Raw genomic sequence first — 21,926 nt, 5'->3', positions numbered from 1 at the left:
CACCAGATAAGTGCCTGCAAACGTTCCTGGCAGGCTATTTTTTTCAACAGATGGAAAAAAAAAGAAAAAGAAAACTCATTTTAAGATTTAATGGATCTTTTCCTGGCCATATCACTTTTGTCTTCTGTTCTACTGGTATGAGGGCTAATAACTGAGCCATATTTAGAGGAACTGCACGTCAAGACTTTGCTTCCTCCTTTCTACATAAAATTTCAAAGGATCAAATAGCTGCAACTGACTCTGGGTCAGCTGTGATTTTAAATATTTTAAAATTATAAAATGCAAATCTGTTCACTGCATTTATTCTAGTTATCCAAGTCTTTTTTGTTGTTTTCTACTTCAGTTTTATGGAGGAAAGTGCATAAAGTTTTCCCTCTAAAAATGGGCCTGGAAGCGGGAAGTATTTTCTCAGGAGTTTGCCACCTGTAGTTAGACAGATCCACTGACTGGGAATTTTGATGGAATATTTTTCACCGTTTTCATTAGTTCCAGAGAACAAATCCATTTATGAAATTTGGATATTATTTTGGCTCACATCTGTATTGTAAACATCACTGGAACACACGTTCTGTAAATGCCTGAAAATAACATTTTTTTAGTGCGGTATTTTCACTGAAAAATTCTCTCCATATTTGTTTTTGAGGACATTACTGTCATTGCCTGGGTGATAGCAGTATTTTTGGAAAAAGTTATACATTTTTGAGGGGAGTGAAATATTCACATCTTTATAAGAATATCATTAAAAATACCACACAAGTTCGCACAAAAAAAATATTAGCTTTTGTTCTATTACAATTATTTTTTAATAAAGTTTCATTTTTTTTAAAACACGGGGGGAAAGTCTGACTAAAAATGGTTTTCAATGGCATTTCCAAATTGTAAATTAGCTGGAATACGTGATAGTGTAGAGCTGCCTTGTATTTGTTGCTATTTCAGACTAACCTGTGGAGTGCTTCAGTTTTTAATAAATTCTTCCTGCGTTCAAGTACTCGAAGAGACTTTTCTTGTCTTGCTGAATACCAGCTGTACGTTTCATATACTTAAGACACCCGCATGCGTGTGTTTGACAGTGGACTAACCCTGCAAATTGTCTGTGCTTTCTCCGCTGTGCGGGTTTAAGTATTTTTTAAAACAATGGATTTACGCTGGAAGGTGCTAAGTTGGTCTGCTTGTCGCTGAGCTGCCTCTGAGGAAATGAGTAATAGCCTGTGTGCCTTCCTGCCTTCCTTTCGCTGTCTTTATCTGGAGTTACAGGTCTGGCAGAGCCCATTAGGTCGGTTTCCGAGTTCCTCGTGTGAGGTGGGCGAGTTAGGGGCTGGGTGGCGTTGAAGTGTTCGATGAGGACCTCCGAGGGAGGGACCTGCACCCGACGACGTTCTAAGCCTCGTTAGAGCCACCTTCCACCGGGGCCAGCACCAGAAAAGTCACCTCGCACACGGACGGACGCTCGCTCGAAGGGTGCCTGTGGGGCGAAGGCCTCGTTTCTCCGGGCGCCCCGTGGAATTTTCGGCCGCCGAGGCAGCCCCGGCCGCTGCCAGCTCCTCCCCGCCCCGCCGACCACCGCCCGCGGCCCTGGGTTCACCGCTGCTGAGGGAAGCTCCCGTCTCCCCTTAGAAAAAAAAGCTCCCTCAGCGCTACGGGTCGGGCGGCGGCCGCTGTGGGAGCCCGCCTGAGGGGATTGGGGGGGGGGGGGCGTGTGGTTGAGCCCCGGCGCCCCCGAGGGAAGGGGGTGAGGCACCTCCCGCCTCTCCAGCGGGAAGGCCAATCGCGGCTGCGGCGGGAGCGGAGCGCTGCCGGGCTCTCGGCTGGCCGGCAGCCACACAAAGCGCCGCTCTCTCTTCCCCCCTCCTTTTGTCTGCGTGGCTTTGTCTCCTCCGTTCCCCCCCCCCCCCCCCGCCCGCCCCTTCCCTCCGCGCCGCGGGCCGGGACTCCCCGCCTCCGCCCGCGGCGGTCCCCCTTTGTGCCACCTGCGCGCCGTGGGAACGGCCGCTCGCCGCCCAATCCCCGCCCGGCCCGGCCAGGCTAGCCGTTCCGCCAAGTCCCGTTTATTCGCCCGGCGCCCGCACAGGTGCAGGGGGCGGCGGGGAAGCCGTCGGCCGGGCCGGGCGCACCCCTCTCCCTCCGCGGGTCCCGTCCCGCCCCACCGGGAGCGCGCGCTCCTGCCGGGGGAGGCTCCGCCCGGGGCGGGGGGAGGGGGGGGGGGGAGGGGGAGCGGCGCGCGCCTCTCCGCATGGCGCGCGGGGCAGGGAGGGGAGAGCGGGGCGGGCGGGCGGGCGGGCGCGCGCGCGCGGGCAGCCCGGCGGGGGCGGGGCTGAGGCGAGATAACCCTTGCGGAACTGCCTGGGAGACCCCGGGTTTTGGGGCTGCGCCAGCGCGCGCGGCGCCTCCTCCTCCTCTTTTCCCCCCTCCCCTCCCAACCCTCCCCGCTCCCTCCCCTCCCTCCCTCCGTCCCCCGCCCCCCCCCGAGCCGAGTGGAAGGGGCTGGGGTTGGTGCCAGCAGCGGCGTGAGCGCTCGAGCGGCCGCCATTTTACGCCAGCTCCAGCACACTGTCCGGACACAACCGAGGGAGCGGAGAGAGGGGGGGCAGCTCCTCAGCACGCCCAGCCGCTAGCCGCGCCCCGAGCCCCCTTCGCACGGCGTTTCACCCTCCCCCCTCCCCGTAAGCGACAGGTCAGGGCGCCGGCGGGCAGGCCGGCGGGGATCGGGCTGGCCGCGGCGCGGAGCGGCGGCAGCCGCCCGTGGAGCGGGGTGGGAGCGGGCCGGGCCGGGCCGGGCGGCGGAGGGGGTTGAGGCGGCGGGCGGGGCGGGGGCCCTGCAGCGCTGTCGGGCTCGGGGCCCGGTTGGCAGGCGCTGCGCGGTGGGTGGAGGAGCTGGCCTGCCGTCGTGGCCGCTGCTGTCGGGCGGGGGGCGGCCGGGCTGGGCCGGTGCCCGCGCAGTAGGCCCGGCAGCTGGCCGGCGCCGGGGGAGGCGGTGGCGGCGGCCGGGGAGGGATCCGGGCCGTCCCCGCACGGGGCGCGTGGCTGTCGCCTTATTGTCTTGCCGGCTCCGCCGCTCCATTCATTGCCCGTGAGGGACCGGGGAGGGAGCCGCGACCTCGATGCCCGGGCGTGTGCGTGGGGCTGGGGGGCCGTCCGAGTCTCGCGTGGCCCCGGTCAGGTCGTGAGGCGGCGGGCAGCGGCGTTTCCCGGCCGGGAGACGGGGCTGGCGGCGGGCCCCTGCATTGTTTCGGGGAGAAGTGTGGCAGGGGGGGTGGCGGCGGGGCCGGGGAGGCGCCGCGATCCTCCCTCCCGGCCGAGTGGTGAAATCGGGCCCGGGGTGTTGCAACCGTTGTCCGGGGGGAATAGGGTGAAGGGGGGGGGGGGGGGCGATGGCCGGGGCTTGGGGTTGAGGGGGAGCCGCTCCTCCTGCGGGAGTGTGGCGGGGAGGAAGGCGGGGGGTGGGGGGGTTGGGGGGGGGAAGTCGGTCACTGGAGGAAGTTGTAGGACATCTGAACGCGCAGAGCACGTGTTTCCATCGGGCTCATGGCGGCCGCTGCCGCCGCCACCGTGGGTGGGTGCGGACTGGGGAAGAGCGCTTTGTTCCTTTCGCTTGGCCGGCCGACACCGGAGCGGAGGCGGGAAGGGATCCCCGGCCGCGCCTGGGGCCTTGGAGAGGCGGCTGGCGGCAGAGGGGGGGCGGGGGGGCAGCGGGTTCGCAAAGGAGAGGTGGAGGCAGCGGCGGGTGTCAGCGGTGGTAGCGGCTGCATGTGGCAGGTTCGCTCTTCCTCCCACCCCCGCCATTGGCTTCTTGCTCCATTTCTAACTTGTTCGGAGCCTCTTAGGGAGTGTGTTAGAGAGACAGAGAGAGGGAGGTGAGTCAGAGTGTCTGGCTGGGTTGTGTAAAACCTGCAGTGAAAGCTACCCCACCCCCGCTAGGCAGTGGTGTTAGGGCTTTCCTTTGTGTTAGTGCTTCTTTTGAGGAATTTTGTGCGTCTTCCAAAACTACAAAGTAACAGGGAAGTGGTCTACGGTATTGTTATTTTTTTCTAAGAATAGGGCAGTCTGTTGCATGTATTGTCATTTGAATTGTTCTACTTGAAGATATTTTTAGTTTAATTGTGATGCTTATTGCATTTGAACAGATATCTGGAAACATGGCTACTGAACATGTTAATGGGAATGGTACTGAAGAGCCCATGGATACTTCTGCTGCAGTTACCCATTCTGAGCATTTCCAGACATTGCTTGATGCTGGTTTACCACAGAAAGTTGCTGAAAAACTAGATGAAATTTACGTTGCAGGTAAGGTGTAAAACTTGCAAAACCACACTTACAATATTTTATTGGATTCTGCTGTCTTTGGGCTAAAATAGCAACTTTTTGTGGTTTCCAAAAGTATGGGAACTGCAGTCTTTTAAAAAAATCTATGGATGTTTTCCGTTCAGTGCTTTAATTTGTCATAGTATTTTTCAGAGAAAAGTGTTGGGCCAGGCTACTTGGGCTGAGGGGTGGGAAGGGGAAAGAGTATGCAGGTGACTGTAGCAACAGCTGGAATAGGCAACAGATGATTTTTTTTTTTTTTTTTTTAGGAGGAGTAGGTGATGTGCTCTTTGTGTATTTCCTGTAGTAGTTGTAGGTGACTGGAGGTAACTGAAGCCTTGGTATTCCTCTCCTCATGTAAATGGTACTTCGTGACGTAGTATTTGAGCTCATGGATGCAAAGGTTATTGTTAGGTTCTCTCAGACATGGTAATAGCCTTTTTTAAGCTTGATTTTTGGATTTTGGTGGTCAGTTTCAGTGCTGCAGTTTATTTGGCTTTATAGTCTTCTTAAGATGTGCCAAGGTACCATTGCTAGGTAAGCTAAGTCAGGTTTTGATAGATCCTTCTGAATACAGCTTCAGGATATTGAAAATACACTTGGCCCATGTAATACCTGGTTTTCACAGAAGTCAAGCAAATCCATAGATGCAGTAACTGTTACTCCAAATCTTAACTTTTTTTTGACACTTTTCGGTGAAAAAAAGGTTAAATACGCTTAAATACTTACCTTTAAGAGGGCTGAATGATTTCTTAGGTATAGTAAGTTACGTTAATAAGTGATTGATTTAGGGGTCACTGAAATGTGTTAGATGTGTTAAATGTGGTTAAACGAAGATTGCTGCCCAAATATAATTAGTAATTTTTTTCTTTTCTCTAGGGCTAGTTGCACATAGTGATCTAGATGAAAGAGCTATTGAAGCTTTAAAGGAATTTAATGAAGAAGGTGCATTGGCAGTGCTTCAGCAGTTTAAAGACAGTGATCTCTCACATGTTCAGGTAATGTTAAGCAATTTAGAATATAATTGTTGAGGGATAAACTGCTAGTTGACTGGCAAGAGGTTTGCTTAAGTCTCTTCAGTGGTCCTTATGTGATGTGTAGAATGGACGCTGTATTAGTTCAAGGTAAAATCAGATTCTGGCTTGTCATGTTTTCAAAACTGAAGATGACCATATCTTTTGCAGAACAAAAGTGCCTTTTTATGTGGAGTCATGAAGACATACAGGCAGAGGGAAAAACAGGGGACCAAGGTGGCAGATTCTAGCAAAGGACCAGATGAGGCAAAAATTAAGGTAAGTGCCGAAAAGATAAGTTACGTGGTCTGTCTGTGGGTTTTCAAAGCTGTTGTGACAGATATCTTGATTCTTTCGGAACTGTGCTTTTCTTAAAAAGCCTAGTTTACGTTATTTGTCATTACTGTCACTTGGATTTTTTATCTTACACTTCATCCTCATCAGGAGGAAATAATATACTGTTAATTACTGGAACTAAATGTATATAAAAGCGAAAAAGAATTAATAGTTTGCTTTATGTCTAGTTGAGACAGTTCTATTTATTTCACAGTTTAAAAGTTTTTGAAAACTTGTCAACGTAGATCTTGGAGTTCAGAACGTGTAACTTCAGCTACTGGTGGCTGGTTTTGTTTCTTTTATTTTTTCCTTCAGTTCAGGTTTAAAGCAACTCCACAATAGGGAGGAGTTACCACCTGTGTCTGAAAAGACAGTTTGTAATGGATTTAGGATTTAGCGCACTTCCTATGGCATAATCACTGTTCTCATAAACTGTACCCCCAACTGTCTTAGTAATGGATACGTTATTTCTTGGACTGAGTCTTCTGCTAGCAAGAAACTCCTGTGTCAAGAGTTAGGCATACTATGATTTAAAATTCTGTGACAAGCAGTGTGACCAAAGCTTAAGGAAAGGAAAACCATCTAAACATATTTAGTTGATGTCTTTAAAAGCAAGAGAATCTTTCATCTTTAACTTTCATGTGTAAACTGCAAAATGAATGCGTTATGTATTGCAAATAACTGTGTAGCTTGCGAAACTAGAAAATCTTTTTTCTCTTGACTTTGAGACTGGGATACCATTAATTATAAATTCAAAAACCTGATACAGTTTTTGTTACTACCACATAAAAATACAACAGTATGAGGACTTGGTTAACTAACTTAAAGTAGCATAGCTTTTACTGCTGATGGCTATAGCATTTAAAATAACTTCGCTATTTTCCAGTTGTGAAATTACTAAGTCTTGATTATAATCAGGCTTGTTTAATATGCTGTTTCTTTGTATGTCGAGTTGATTTGTCTTTGTGCAAAAATATTAAGAGACTAATTTCAGAGGAGTTTTTCATTATATATTTGCATACTGAATTTCATCTAACATTTTAAATTGGTAGTGTATCTGTAACTGATTGGTTGTGCTGGGATGCTGAATGTGCCCACAAGGAATTTGAGGGGGAAGGATAGAAGAAAACAAGTAGTATTACTGCTGCAGTGGTGGGATACCTGAAGCAGTCGGTACGGTGTTCCGGGGGTGTAAGCACTTAAACATGTGTTCTTTAACTTCACACTTATGAGTAATCTCATTAAGTGACGGGAACTCCTATGCATAAATGTTTGCAGGATTGGACATGCCAAAACAAGAAGTGGCTCAGACTAAGATCTTTCTAATTAAAGGGAAGCTCACTATTCTATTACTTAGCCTTTTTTTTTTTTTTTTTTTTTGGTATGGAAATGAAGGAATCGGGGAAAACTATGTGAATCTCTAATTTTCTATGAGTGTTTTTTTATCTGATAATTCTAATAATTGTTTTGCAAGATTTTTGTTGAAGTAGTAGCAGTAGGTGGGAGTTTCGAAGCGATACAGTTCAAGAGGTGTAATAAGCATGTGTGTGAATAAAATGCATCTAAACTAGCTCAATTTCTACATGATTTTAAAATTTTAAGTTTCTTACTTGAAGGCACTCTTGGAGAGAACCGGCTACACTCTTGATGTGACTACTGGACAGAGAAAGTATGGTGGTCCCCCTCCAGAGTCTGTATATTCAGGACAACAACCTTCTGTTGGTACAGAGGTAAGGAGATGTTTGTGTAGATACATTCTTAATCATTTGAAGTGTTTTTTTATAAACAACACTCTGTATGTCTCTTGTAGATATTCGTGGGCAAGATTCCAAGAGACTTGTTTGAAGATGAACTTGTTCCATTATTTGAGAAAGCTGGCCCTATATGGGATCTCCGCTTAATGATGGATCCACTAACGGGTCTAAATAGAGGATATGCTTTTGTCACTTTTTGTACTAAAGAGGCAGCTCAGGAAGCTGTTAAACTGGTAAGTTTTCTTACTTGGATATTTATTTTTTTGAAGAACACTCTCTAGCTTATAAGCATCGAGATCAGGACAACTGCTTAAGAAGAAACTGTTATTGTTAGGTTGTTTCATAAATGTCCACAAGGTTTTTTTAAATATTTCTGTATTATGTATAATTTTTTCTCTGGCTGTATTAGTGATGGGGGAAAAAATGGACTATTGTTTGGTCCAGTTAGATGAGTATTTTATTAACAAAAGTTGTATTGGCAATAGTGACTTCTGAGCTATCTGCATCTGGACGAGTTTTGCAGAGAAGTGGTGTTTGGGTTACTGTGGTACAAGGGAAGTGTTGGTCAGGTTGTCTGTGATTTCTGATTTGTTTCTGCACCAGCAGGGGGCCTCGTGCTGGAAAGATGCTTCTGAAGTCACAGAATTTCATAAGATACTTCAGATGAGAAATAATCACTCTTGAGCCTTAAGATCTGTTCTGTTTGCTTCAACTGGCTGCAAAAAGTCGTAAATCCTGCCAGGTTAAAAAACATTCCTTCTGTTTTACACAGAGGTGTGAAGTAGTTTGATAGAAGAAATGGCTACTCTTAATAAGCTTTCCAGGTTTTATGCATGAGAAATCCATCATTAAAAAAGAGGAGGGAAAGAAATGCCACTCTGATCCTTGCACTGCTCCTTTGTTTTCCCACTGAAGTTGAATTTGGATTTTTTGAGCTGGTTGCTACTACATTGATATGGCCGAGATCATTGTGCAGATATTATCCCTCAAGAGTGCTAACCATACTCACTCTGAGGTGTACTGATACTGTATTAATATAATAGGGTTAAAATCTCTGTTCTGTAATAAGACACATGTTAAACTATTAAGGTACCCTGTTAGCATATGAGTAATGTGAGCGAGTTACTGGAGAAAAATCAAGCTGAAGATAGGAATGTGTTTTGAAAAAGTATAGAAACGTCTACAAAAGTGGAAGTACAAAAATACCTGGTATATGCTGTTAAGCTTTTTAAATAGGAACGGTTGGTGTTCCTGCATGCAGTCCAGATATTCTGAGGATAACTGCGTATATCTCTTTGTACTTTCATTGTCAACCAAGCTATTTATATTGTGTGTGAACTCTCAAGAGTTATGCACATGACTTAGCAAAACAGTGAATCAAATCAAATACGTGCTCAGAGGCACCTAGTAAACAAACAAAAAGGAATTTTTCTTCACTTAGCTGGATTTTGCTTAAAGGCAGCACGCTCTGAAAAGTCATTCAGGTTATGTTTTCGTAAAAATAACATCAGATCCTAACCTCAGTCTTCCATTAAAGGGTACAAGGGAAGGAGGTACTTCATGTCCCTTCGTATCAGGTCTTTGATATGCAGGAAAAAAAGCACTGTGTTCTGGTTTTCAGTTGAATATCCACTGAGTGTAATAGTTGAAGAGTGTTGAGATTGATGGGGCTGTTGTTCAGCCCTAATGCCAACCTCTTTGAGGGCAGGGTCAGTTTTGAATTAGATCCTGTGGCATTTGTCAGCTTTTGAATGGTTCCAACCGTAGTTGCCTGGCTAGTTTGGTGTTGTACAAGTTTCCCAAGTTGTCTAGGAATGATTTGCAGGGCTATGAGCAAAATATGGCTGTATAGCTCAGTGGAAGATCTTGGGTCTATCTCTTGTATTAGTTCCACATGCATGGTGGTGAGGCTGCTGAAAGACTTCTTAGATCTAAATGCTGAACCCTTGGTCCTAGCCATTTTAATATCCTAGTGTTTTAACTGGTGGTGTTCTTTTTGATACTATCAGTAATCTTCTGATGTGTATACAATTTATTTCCCAGTTTTCTAGACTCCGTGAGATAGGGGTTCTTTTGTGATTCCCCATCTTCTTCCCAGAGGCTTTTTTTCCTCCATTCAGGACTCTGTGAAGTATAGCAAAAATGAGAATAAAAAAAAACTCTGCATTGCCTGTAGGTTCTGAGTAATAAGAGACAGCTACGAGGTTTTGCCAAACTGCAGGAGAGAATAAACTGACCTGTCTTCAGGCTCCTGCAGTTGGTGTAACATATTTTGCATACAGTTCATACTTGCCTGGCTGTCGAATCGTCCACAGTCTTTCTAACAACTTAACGTAAAACTGAACTAAAATTTTTGGATAAACTTAATGTTGACTTAACCTATTCATTAATCAGAAGAAATCTTGCAATTTAAAAGGTTGAAGCCTTGATTTTAATTATGCATATGCATTTTTAGCCACTTTAAAAAGCGAGAATTCCCTAAGTTGTGTTTGAAATACCTTTGGGGCTGTTCTAGAGACAAAAATGGAGTGATGCTACGGCCTGAGACTGAGAATACTTACAGATGTGAACAGTAGTTAATGTTATGTCCGGTGTTTAATCCAGTGCGGGTAACTCTCGCTGGTTAAGTAGAAATGGCATCTCAAATGTTGTTCTCGCAAGCGCTGACTATCAGAAGTCTGATTTTTTTTGTTTGTAGTTTTTTTGAAACTTTGGGCATTTTTTTTCCTGTTAACATATTTGTTTACCTTCTGTTTCATACTGTTTGAGTTAAGAATTATAACTCCAGTTACATTCTTTTGCATACATGTTCAGTTATCCCACCTATTTCATGTGAAGTTGTCAGAAGTTGTTTCAAAAACTGAAATCCGAGGGATTAAGGTTACTGTAGACGTGTATAGGATAAGTACTTGTGAGGTGAAGCTTGTAGGAAAACTTTACTGGAAACTCTAGTAGCATACAGTGTATTTTTGATCTATTATAGTGTCTAGAGGGTAGTAATATCTCTGTTACTAACTTCGGGCATTGATTCAGTGGTGACAGAAGGGGGAAGCAGGATGCTGACATAGCTAATTTGGTAGCCTGACTGTTTTGGCACTTTACCCAGATCACGGTTAGGGCCTGTTCGTGTCTAATCTAAGTTTACAGATGGTAAACCTGAAAAACACTGACTTTATATTCAGAAGCACCTAATTCAGGACTGTTTTCTCTGTATTAAGAGAAACATACAATGAAAAGTAGTAGTTAATGTATTGTAGTATAGAAAAAAATACTAGAAACTACTGTCAATGTGTAATTGCAATATGGTAGAATGTTTAAAATTTTTCTAAGTTATGAAATACTATTTTACTGCTGTGAGTTGTATGAGATTTTCTGGATTAAATGTCTAAGATCAAAACTTTGGCCTTGGACTTCAACAGGAACAGTTGGATAACATCTTCTGTTATCCATATAGAGTAGAATGTTCAGTTGGAAGGGACCTGCAACAATCATCTAGTCCAACTGTGTCATCACTTCAGGGCTGACCAAAAGTTAAAGCATTATTAAGGGCATTGTCCAAATGCCACTTAAACACGTACAGGCTTGGGACATTGACCACCTCTCTAGGAAGCCTGTTCCAGTGTTTGACTACTCTCTCAGTAAAAAAAGCCTCCTTGTTTTCTAATGTACACTTCAATTAACGAAGAATCAGTTTGTGTCTTGTTTCCAGAATAAGATACTGATAGCTTTTTTTAAAGCTATTTCTTTAAAGGATTTTTTTGAGTTACTGTAATCGGTCTCTTCATTAATATGCATAAGTCTGTTTATTAGTGATCATAGGTATAATATATATGTACGCACAGTCTTCCTATGCAGCTGTTTCCTACTTCAAAATCAACTGTTTCTTTTCCACATGGGCACCAGATATGGAGACAGAAGTCTTTTACTGTATCCTACTATGTTTTGAGACACACTTAGTTGGGAAGGTGCCACTCCAGATCCTTTTCATGTGTACAGTTCTCCTTTTAGCTCACTTCTGGTACAATTGCCTAGCTTTGAAAATTTTCAGTGATGTATTTTTAGTTTGCACAAGATAAATAAACAAATATCTTCATTCACTAAAATTGTTGATATTAGTGCACAAAGCAAAAAGGAGTGTGGGAGAACTTGCTTATGCAGGAAGGTTTACCACCAAACATAAAATAACTCATAGAATAAATAGCTAGATTAAATTTTAAAAAGCTGTCCTGCTACTTGTCAATAAGATGTTAACCACAAAATATATTTTCCTAGCTAAAGAACTGTCTGTTGCAGGGCTTCCAGTTGGAAAGGGGTTGATGTACCACCAGTTGACCTCCCTGCTGCTTATTTGGATGATGCATGTCTGTGTCTGCATCTCAATGAAAGGCATTTTTTGTCAACAGATGTCTACAGTAATACTTTTTTTTTTTTTCTTAAACTGCTGACTTGTTCAGGGTGTCTTCTAAACAATCTGTTATGGGAGAAGCATTTGAACAGAAGTCTTAGGATTTCAAATCAGTAGAAGGTTCTTCTTGCTGTTTACTATCTTTACACATGTAATCTGTGTGCTTTGGAAAGTACTTGCCAATTGCTCTTGCACATTTTGCGGAGAAGACCTGATCGCAGCTCTCTTTCTTTCATTACCTATTGAACTTTAGAAGGGAATCCGACTCTAATTGTAACTCCTGTCTTGGATTATACATAATTCAAGAATTCATGGATGCAATCTATACAGGAACTTAGATCTATTTTTTTTTTTCTGCACTGTTGTCAAGGGAGAAACCTTGACCTTGATGATTTGGACATCTCATTTACCTTTCATGGTTCTATGTGGAAGAACTTTCTAAAGAAACATGGATTAAGAGAGAGGCTTGAACAAGAAAGGAAGGATAATTGTTGGCTGAAATTGTTGAGATATCTTGGAGAACATGGGTATACTTAAGAACACTTGTATATGCATCATAAGAATGTGTTAAGCTGCAAAGAATTTAATATACTACTAAGTGCTATGTTTGCAGAAGTAAAATATTTGGTATGCTGCTGGTGAAGGGAAGCGAGAATTATCTGTAACTGATGATTGCCCAATTATTTTTCTTTCAGTACAACAACCATGAAATTCGTTCTGGAAAACACATTGGTGTATGCATCTCTGTTGCCAATAATAGGCTTTTTGTTGGTTCTATTCCTAAGAGTAAAACCAAGGAGCAGATTGTTGAAGAATTTAGCAAAGTAACAGGTGAGTCAATAACTGTTTTGTAGAGCTGGAGAGATGTCAAATATGATCAGTGATGAACCCTCTTCACTATCTTTTGGCTTATGGTTGAATGATGATGAATCCAAATGACGACCACTTAGCATTTCTCCTGGCTTTTAGATGATTTTTTAACTCTTGTTGTGCTGAGGGCTGAAATATTTGTGATTAGACTAGATGTATGGTTCCAAGTTTTACCTAGAGAGTAAGTGTGTTTAAAAAAAACATTCAAACAAATAGATGGTTTTATTATTTCTATACTAATGGATGTTTTAAAACTTCCTGAGACAAAACTGAAGCAGGTTGGAGAACGTAACTAGTTCCGTGCTTCAGAATTCTTAGTGATTTGATAAGGAGCTCTTGATAATGGCATGTAAAGTGGCAAAGGTGACATTTGATGGCTTTCTCTCTTACTGAATGATACATTTTAGGTTCCTTGGAGCAACACTGAAACTCTTCAGATATCTTAATAATCAATGCAAGTGTGACCTCTTCTTGTTTAGATGTCCATGGAAAAAATACCTACTGATCAATGGTGTGACTTAGGGTTTGAGAGGAGAACTGACAAAGCACAACTTCTGGCTGTCCTTGCCTCTTCTCCATTCAGTTAGAGGAAAGCTCTTCCATAGCTACTGAGCTTTCTTCACTTAATAAAAACGGAACCTAGGTCAGGATAGTCTTAACGTCTCTCTTTTGAAAATCTTGGTCTTGAAGGTGGGGAAATTCTAATACATACATGGTCTCAGAAGTCTGGTGTGTTCACGCTTTTTTTTTTTTTTTTGGAACCACTTGTGTACTTACCAGAAAGATATTCCCTGTTTTATAATACAAATTCATGTATTGAAGCCATAACAAATAAATATTTTGCTTAATTTCAGAGGGTCTTACAGATGTCATATTGTATCATCAGCCTGATGACAAGAAAAAGAACCGGGGTTTCTGTTTCCTTGAATATGAAGATCACAAAACTGCTGCTCAAGCCAGACGTAGGTTAATGAGCGGCAAAGTGAAAGTCTGGGGAAATGTTGTTACAGTTGAATGGGCTGACCCTATAGAAGATCCAGATCCTGAAGTCATGGCAAAGGTAATAAAGCTATAAGGGAACCTTAATACATTTTAAAGTGTCTTGTTCAAAAGTAAGTACTTTTTTACAGAGACGTTGTGAGACGATAAAAATATGAATACGCTCTAGAAAAAACCTTTATTGGCTGGATGTTATTTTGTGTTCCCAAGGCTGAATATTGAACATCATTCTTGCCAGAATGACATATAAGCCTGATGTACTTAATTTCTCATCTGGAAGTGGTGGCGGTGACTCCAAAAGTTAAAATAGTTTTGTAGCTTAATATTTGGAGGGACAGAAACCTAGATACGATCACAGAGCAAGTCTTAATTATTTTTAACCCTGGACCTGTACGTTAATCGCTTCAGAACTGGAACATGTCAGTAAGACACACAAGCGTATTTTCAGAGTTGCCTTTAGCAGTTAATTCTGAGAAGTTAGGCAGTTACTTTGTATTTAGAACTCTGTATTTTTAATTTGGGGCAGGTTAATTCCTTCAAACATTAAGACTAATAATATTTTGGATTTCGAATATTTCAGTGAAACTGAAGTCTGAACTGTTGACATTTTGAAGTACATTGTAGCAGTTGTTCTATGTATGTGTGATACTTTGCCAGAAACGAATTACCTGATTTACTTATTTTTTTTCCCACATCAGATAATGCCCAAACTTGTCTTTTTTCAGTTGTGTTGTGTAGCTGAGTTGTTTTATGGAAAATCCTAGCTAGCCCATATCCTTATCTCTTTCTCTTTGCTTGCTTTTCATCTGTGCTTTTACTCTCATCTGAGACACGTCACTTGCTGGAGTCCTACTTTGGTGGACCTAGTAAGATAGCTTGGCTGGGATCTCCTCTTTGGTGAGCCATAAGGGAAAAGGGTTGGGGTGGGGGCTCATTTTAGGGAAAAAGCTGCTTTTGTAATACAAGTATTACAGAAGCTTTTGGACTACCCTGTCTGCAGACTTTATTTTTCTTGCCCAGCATCATAGACTTTCAGCAGCAGGGAAGAGTCTTGCAGGTAAAATTTGTTGAAGGTGGCGCTTTGTAAATATTGCAGCCTATTTATCTAATTTGGTTTCTTGGCTCAAAAGAGAAGAGAACTAATCCAGCAAACTGTTGAAATGAATTAGCAGGAACTTCTGCTGACATGACTGAATTAGATGAGCAGGAAGCGATAGGGGGACATAATCAGGTATTTTTCCTAAGGAAATCTACAGATGTGGGGAGTGAAAGGCGAACAAAGATAAAGCTTGATAGTGGTTTGCCCCATTTAATGTACAGGTGTTTGAATGTGCTAATGCCTTGTATTGTTTTCTATTTGAAATGGGACATGAAAAGGAAAGAAACATAAATGTGGAAAAAGTACAGAAAAGGTTGAAGGCATATGGAAAAGTGAAACTGTGTGAATAAGAATACTGATAAAGTAGAAAACATGTCTCAATTTCTGCCTTCAGACACAAGCTACAAGTGTCGGTGTCTGACCCTTCTTTCCCTTAGCTTATTCTTGCAATAAGGAAAGTCTCTACTCTGGTCTTTCTTGCCCGCTTACCCATTTGGAGAAACTCTGACCACATCTGGCACTTCTGCAAGTGTTAGATTTACTTTCTGTTGTTTATTGTTGTCTTTCTCCTAAGAGAAGGAGCAGCCAAGCTGCTGGGGCAGTCAGTAACCTCCCAGATGTGAGCTGTGGCTTGGCTGTTGTTGTTTCTGAGCATCGTCAGTAGGGAGCAAGGGGAGAGCTACTGACCCTTGGTGTCTTACACATTCCTGTGGTAGAAGGCTCTGGAGAAAACACTCTGAGTAGGAGGCGTGATTGCTTTTATCAGAATAATCATCTGATCCGGTGGCTTTCTTGTCAAGACTGCTAGAAAAGCAAGTCCATAAGAGCAAACTATGGGGAAGATGAATTCACCTTTGTAGCCAGAAGGTGAACAGGGTTGTTCTAAATACCTTGCAGAAGCAGCATATCATTTCGTCAGTATATGGACACCTGCTAATTTAAATCTCTGAAATGCTTACTTGAGCTTCTTTTCCTTTCTCCTCCAGACTTTTGCTTATATGTTGAGGAGAGTACTGTATGGATGCATATTTAAATTTTAAATGGGCTGTTACTTTAAATATGAGTACCTTGAGCGCGATAAGGTAGAAAGCTAGAGTCTAAAGCTAGACATATGTGCTACAGGAGATTAGTGCTTGTACTGACAGATCAGAGTATAATTGGTTAAGTCATTGAGTTCTGGTCCAAAGTGAACTCATTGAGTTCTGGTCCAAAGTGAACTTTTTTCCAACTTCCAGTACCTGCATTCATAGCTTTATTTCTCCAGAGTGTTATTTTGATGTCTCTTATACGTGTAGCCCAGATAAATTTCTTGATGTTTTACTTGATTTGTTTTACTTTATGTTCATGGCTGAGGCTACAGGGGATGTTCTGGAGTGGCAGGTTAAGCAGCTAAAGTCAGTCTTAGGCTTGTGGCTGCCGTGTAGATTACAGGACAGGAGACAGGGCTAGTAATCTTTGGAGAATGCGGTGATGAAGCCTGAAGTGTTTGTGCTGTAGGTAAGAGGAGGAAAACGAGCAGATCCCAGAAGTGTTGGGGGTAGTCTAATCTTAAGCAGTTTTAAAAAGCAGGTCCTGCCTTTATGGCAAAATGCTGCTGCTGGGTATATTGCTTGTCAGGTTTATGGACCCTTGGTATTATAATCTATGAGACTTAATAAAGGGGACTTCCCTTTTCTTTCTTCTTCCCTCTTTAGATAGCTCGAATGAAGTAGAAATGGGTTCAGCTTCTCTCAACCTGTGCTTTATACTGCCTCCTAGCTTTGACATCTTCTTTGACTGGTTCAGCTACGCTTTTAACCTGTAATGTGACCAAAGGTGTTAAAATTTTAACTGTTACAGATTAATGGATTTATCTACACTGGAAAAAACTTGAAATTAGTTGCTTTTTACTTCTACAAAAAAAAAAGTTGTGTTATTAGGTGCATCTTGTAACAAAAAAAGTGATGATTTTTGAGGTTTTTAATCATGTCTGACACTGTCAGTCATTGTGGATTTATTAGGGCAGGCTACTTGGGGTTCCTCATGAAATTCTAGTTTTCATCCTTTCCTAGAATACAATAATATGGAACATTTGTTTGAAAGTTGCTGTTTTTTAAAACCATTGATTACACCACAAAACTTCTGTAATTCATTTTTATGCAATAAGGTTAAGGTAGCAATTAGAACAGTTAACTAAAAATGGTTGTTACATATGGGTTACAAGAAATAAGGGTTGCTCTTAGCATCAAGACATTTAGTTTAACGCAGGAGCTTTCCTCATGGTGCTGGCTATGACTTTTATAGTCTCCCGAGAATCAGCAAGAGAAACTATTGCCAGAGAATAGAGAGTTGATACCCTGGCTCAGATTTATGATCTTGTAGCATCTCTTCTTCCAAAGTCTGCATCCCATCCTAGTTTGACTAGCGAGTGAGACAAAGATTTATGGAGGTCTGTCCTGTTCATTTGTAACTTAAATACATAGTAGTTCTTATAAAAAGGGTGTCTGGGTTTATTGAGGTCCTGTGTGTGGTGGGAGTAGAGAGTGTAGCTCTGCTTCACAAATCGAAGCATGCTTTCTTTGGTTCCTTCACACCCTGTGTTATTTGTGTTAAGGTTAAGGGGTAGGAGCGGAAAGTCGGTGTTGCCATGTACAATGTTTACTGACTTCTTGTTATCTGGTAGTTTGAAACCAGTGGTAGCGGAGAGGATGTGAACAGAAGTTGCAGGTCTTTGCAGCCGGTGTGAGCTGCATTGTAGGAAGGTAAGACTGTGAGCGTTCTTTGGCGGTAGGAGGTGACAGGAGTGTCAGGGCATGGTGGCAGCATGCGGAAGGAACTCCCCAACAAGTCATATACAACATACACATTTACAACATAACGTGATACCTGGTGTCCAGTGTACATTGTCTGCTATATTAAATAAGAGTCTGGTTTAAGCCTTTGTCAGACTGCTCTGTATTTTCTTTTATCGTAAGGAGTTGGTGGTTGATGAAACTTTATATTGATGATAAGTCATTATCAGGCAGTTAATAGGGCATATCTCAATATTTGAAAGATAACCAGCCTCCCTGATCTGAAAAGCTGCTGGCGCTCTTTGTGTAGCTTAAGAGCCATATTTATTGCATGCAATAGAGAGCTTGGGAAGGGAATAGGCTTTCAGAGTTATTTGGAGGTGGCTGTTCCCTTCCCTTCAAGGGAGGGACAGTTAGGCTTGTGAGAAAGTCCAAGGGTGACTTGGCAGTGTCAGCCTTGGTGTTCCCTTCTGTCTGCGTTCTCTTTCAGCTGTGGATTCAGGTCACTGAGTGCTCCTCAGGCAGGCACAGTCCTGGTGCGAGGTATTTCATATGTGAATATTTCATTTCACGTATTTGGTGTAGCTACAGCATGGGAGCCATGAGTTAAGCAGCTTGAGAGCTGCAGACCTGTCACCTCTGACCTAGATATTATGGTGATGACTGTTCTGCAAATACCTGAGCAAAAACCTGTCTAAACAATGAAATGTTTTGATAAGTTAATTATTTCGTGTGTAACCAATGCTGGTTGCCTTCTTTGAAAGTGTTCCGAGTTGAAAATTACTGCTGCTAGGATTCTTTTAAACATTAAAACAAATTGAATTGACTTTCAGGATACTAATACGATGCAATTGTGCTTGAAAACAGATCTAATATTTTCTATCAGGGAATTTTGGAGCCAGCTCATGCTTTATGAATATATAAATATACATATTCATGTATTTGTGTATAAAATATAATGACGTTTTCAGTACTGGCCATAGCAGTGACTTGCAAAATTTCATCCTGTGTTTTGGAATTAGATCACACTTCTAAGTCCTTATTTTTTTTATATATATATTTTTTATTATTTTTTAGGTAAAAGTTTTGTTTGTACGCAATCTTGCCAATACCGTAACGGAGGAGATACTAGAAAAGGCCTTCAGTCAGTTTGGAAAGCTAGAGCGAGTGAAGAAGCTAAAAGATTATGCTTTCATTCATTTCGATGAACGGGATGGTGCTGTAAAGGTAAGTGAAGAGGACTGTAACTGTATGTGTAAGTAGTGACTACAGATAACATTTAGAAGCTGTGTACTTCTTTTAACTTGAGGAAAAGCCCTGTCTGGAGAAGCAGTAACGCACTGTCACCGATAACTTTGTCCTTTCTGGGCGTCTTCTAGGAAGATGCAGTTGCAAGCTTGAAAAGTGGATCTTAGATACACCTATCCTAAGTAATTCTGCTGATGAGTGTCTAAGATAATCGTATGTGTTATCATTTGAAACTAATTTGAATTCAGTTTCAGTATTAGTGCCAGAATTTGAATGACTTTTCTCTCCAAATTATTGGTAGAATCTAAAGCAGTTTCTCTGGGACAGGTGATAAAAACTTAGGTAATCTTATTTTCCAGGAACAGAATTACTACTTTTTCATGGTGTAGGATAAGCACCTTTTCTTTTGATGAGAGGTGCTGGACAATTGAGTAATTGTCATTCCTGGCTTTTGCTCGCCTGGTCTTGGTGTTTTTTCTCGTGTCATCTGTTCGTAGGAAGGGAAAGTGTAATTCCTCTCCTGCCTATAGTGTATCTATTTTTTTTTATTTTGTGTTATGTTCTGTGGGAGGATGCAGGGTACAAGGGGATTCAGTTTTTCATACACATCCAGATGTCTTAAAGCAGATGCTTAGGAAAATGATGAAAAGAGTCTTTTCATAGGGTATGTATCCCCATCAAGGCTTAGCTATGGAGAGTCCCTAAAAGTGGTAGAATCCCTAGGATTCCCCTGCTTGAATTTGACTTGTAGCAATTACTGTAACTCATGGGAATTGTACATGTGTGTGTTGGTGGGTTTTTTGTTGGCGGTTTGTTTTGGGTTTTTTTTTTTTTGTGGTCAGAGCAAGACTGTTAAATTCTAATTTTTGTCTTCTGACTTAAGAAGAAAGTTACGTTAATTACAAGGAAAATAAAGGAATAAAACCATATACTGATCTCTAGCCTTAGAGTTTGCACATGTGCTGACATTAGAAATTTATTGCCTTATTGCAGAATCTGTACTTTCAGAGGACAGTTCCGTCACTTCATTAATTAAAACAGCTTGCAAAGATTGAAGTCTTATTTACAGTTTTGAGTGGAAGATTTCTAAACTGATACATGCAGTCCTGGGTTTGAGAGCCAAGTTAAGAGGAAATGCATAACTCTGGAACCCGTGATAGAATGCTGTCTGATTATTTAAAAAAAAAAAAATATTTAGCTTTATATTGTTATTTTAGCTCTGGATAACAAATTTTAAAATGTGTGCTCTAAAAGATAGAGTAAAATTAATAACTTCAGATATGCTTAGAAGTATATTTAAAGTCTGGTTAATTCCTTCAGGCAATGGAAGAAATGAATGGCAAAGATTTAGAGGGAGAAAACATTGAAATTGTTTTTGCTAAGCCACCAGATCAAAAAAGGAAAGAACGGAAAGCTCAGAGACAAGCGGCTAAAAATCAGATGTAAGTGTAAATGCATGCACATATGTTGTATTACTTCTGAAAGACATGTACGCTCCTACAGAATTAGAACTTCTGGGTATTTTAGTAGGTGTGCTATAGATACAGGTTTTCTGGCTTCTCTGAAAATGTTGGATTCATTTATGTTTGCATTTTACTTAAGATCTAGTAGGGTTGTTGATGAGAACTCAGGTACTGTTTTGCTGTGCTCATTGACTTTTGAGAGCACCAGAGGAGATGTTTGAAGGTCATGAAACATACACACTTGACACTTTTTTTATTCTAAACTTTCGTGTACTTCTGCACTGATACCTCATGTGGGTGAACTTAGCAACACATGCTCCTCCCAGCTGGCTTAGCCCTAAGTAAAAGCCCTTAGTAAAGTACCCACTGAAAGGAGGATCCTGACATTCTTCCACCCCACCCCCCCTTCCACAACACAACATAAATCTGCTCATGAAGCTTGTAAACTCATACTAATAGATATCTTGCACTAATAAATGCTGAACATGGCAAAAAAAAAAAAAAAAAAAACCAAGCCCAAAAAAACCGGGGGGAGGGGGGGAGGAATTTCTTGCTATTGTGTTCTGCTTAATGTTCTCATGTGTTTTTCTTCTTGGATATCTTGTAGCTTTCCTAACCATCTTCCCTCCCCCACCTTATTTCCAAAAATAACTCCTGCTAGTGCTGCTGTGCAGCATCCAAGAAGATGGAATAGTGAGGTTACCAGATTAATACAGATCTCCAGATGGTGACCTACTGTACACATGGAACTGGTTAAGTTTGCCCTGCTTATAGTCCTCGTAACTTTCTTGGCCCTTTTATTCTTCTTCCTTGGGCATCTGATGTTACTGTAAGAAGTGGATTTTTTTTTTTTTCTTTTGCTTCTTTTTTATGTGAGGCAGGCCTTTTCTGTTCTGCTTAAATCCTCTGGTGATACAAATTTATGTATATTCTGTATCTTGGCAATACCACCATAAGTGCCTGTTTGTTTAATTAAATTATAAAACGCTGTTGAAAGTTGCACAATTTGTCTCTCAACACAGGCGGTTGTCTGCATGGTTGTGTTGTCTCTGGTTAAAGATACGCTTTCTCTCATTGAGTAATACCAAAAAAAACATTCTCATACTGCAGTATACAAAGAGTTTTGCTGGCTTGGTATTCAGGATCTAATAATGGCCTGTTTCCGTGATGAAAAGGAAGATTTTTCTTAACATTATAACTGATCAAGTGCATTTTACATGATTTATTCCTCCCTTTGCCCCCCGACTGTTCTCTGCAGATTATCTGAGACCCAGATTTATTACTTCTGGATAGCATGCATGTATTTATAACACTGGAAGTCTCCTGGCATGTGTGACTTCTAATATAAATCTGCTGTATGTTATCTGCATCCCCTCTTATTGTTTAAGATGCACATGTTTTGTGGAGGTGGGTAAAGCGGGGCTGCCTCTCTTGCTCTTCTAGTCATAGGTACAGTAATGCCACTTTCTCAGTTCCTCTGTCTGGTTCTTTCATTTGGGAATTCTGTGTTTTGTTGTTTTTTTTTTTTCTGAACTGGTAAGGTAGTAAGAAGGCAGGGAGTTTGATTAAACTCTAGGCATGTTTGGGTTTTGAGTATACTGTTCATCAGTGAATTATAAGGGCTCTTAATTTTCTTGGGATTCCAAAAGATGAGGGAATAGAAGGATGT

The 21,926-nt window shown here is 42.0% G+C and overlaps 1 protein-coding gene across 9 annotated transcripts in view; it reads left to right on the top strand.

The window, feature by feature from the left end:
• The first annotated feature begins 2,464 nt into the window (after positions 1–2,464).
• The window catches only part of SYNCRIP (synaptotagmin binding cytoplasmic RNA interacting protein), a 26,347-nt gene continuing 6,885 nt past the window's right edge, over positions 2,465–21,926 (top strand). For 3 of the 9 annotated variants that reach the window (XM_074150859.1, XM_074150857.1, XM_074150855.1), the window contains exons 1-10: positions 2,471–2,671; positions 4,122–4,281; positions 5,179–5,297; positions 5,484–5,591; positions 7,265–7,378; positions 7,459–7,635; positions 12,503–12,638; positions 13,532–13,737; positions 18,624–18,773; positions 20,115–20,236. In XM_074150859.1, coding sequence (XP_074006960.1) covers positions 4,134–4,281; positions 5,179–5,297; positions 5,484–5,591; positions 7,265–7,378; positions 7,459–7,635; positions 12,503–12,638; positions 13,532–13,737; positions 18,624–18,773; positions 20,115–20,236 — 1,280 coding nt within the window. In that variant the 5' untranslated portion in view covers positions 2,471–2,671; positions 4,122–4,133. Of the gene's footprint in view, positions 2,672–4,121; positions 4,282–5,178; positions 5,298–5,483; positions 5,592–7,264; positions 7,379–7,458; positions 7,636–12,502; positions 12,639–13,531; positions 13,738–18,623; positions 18,774–20,114; positions 20,237–21,926 lie in introns of those variants that run through there. The other 6 variants (XM_074150861.1, XM_074150858.1, XM_074150854.1 and 3 more) reach the window with 5 other exon arrangements.

Source organism: Numenius arquata, chromosome 7 (genome assembly GCF_964106895.1).
Source record: "Numenius arquata chromosome 7, bNumArq3.hap1.1, whole genome shotgun sequence".
Classification (NCBI taxonomy): domain Eukaryota; kingdom Metazoa; phylum Chordata; class Aves; order Charadriiformes; family Scolopacidae; genus Numenius; species Numenius arquata.
The sequence above is the reverse complement of the archived record's forward strand: the minus strand, read 5'-3'. Positions and strand labels throughout refer to the sequence as shown.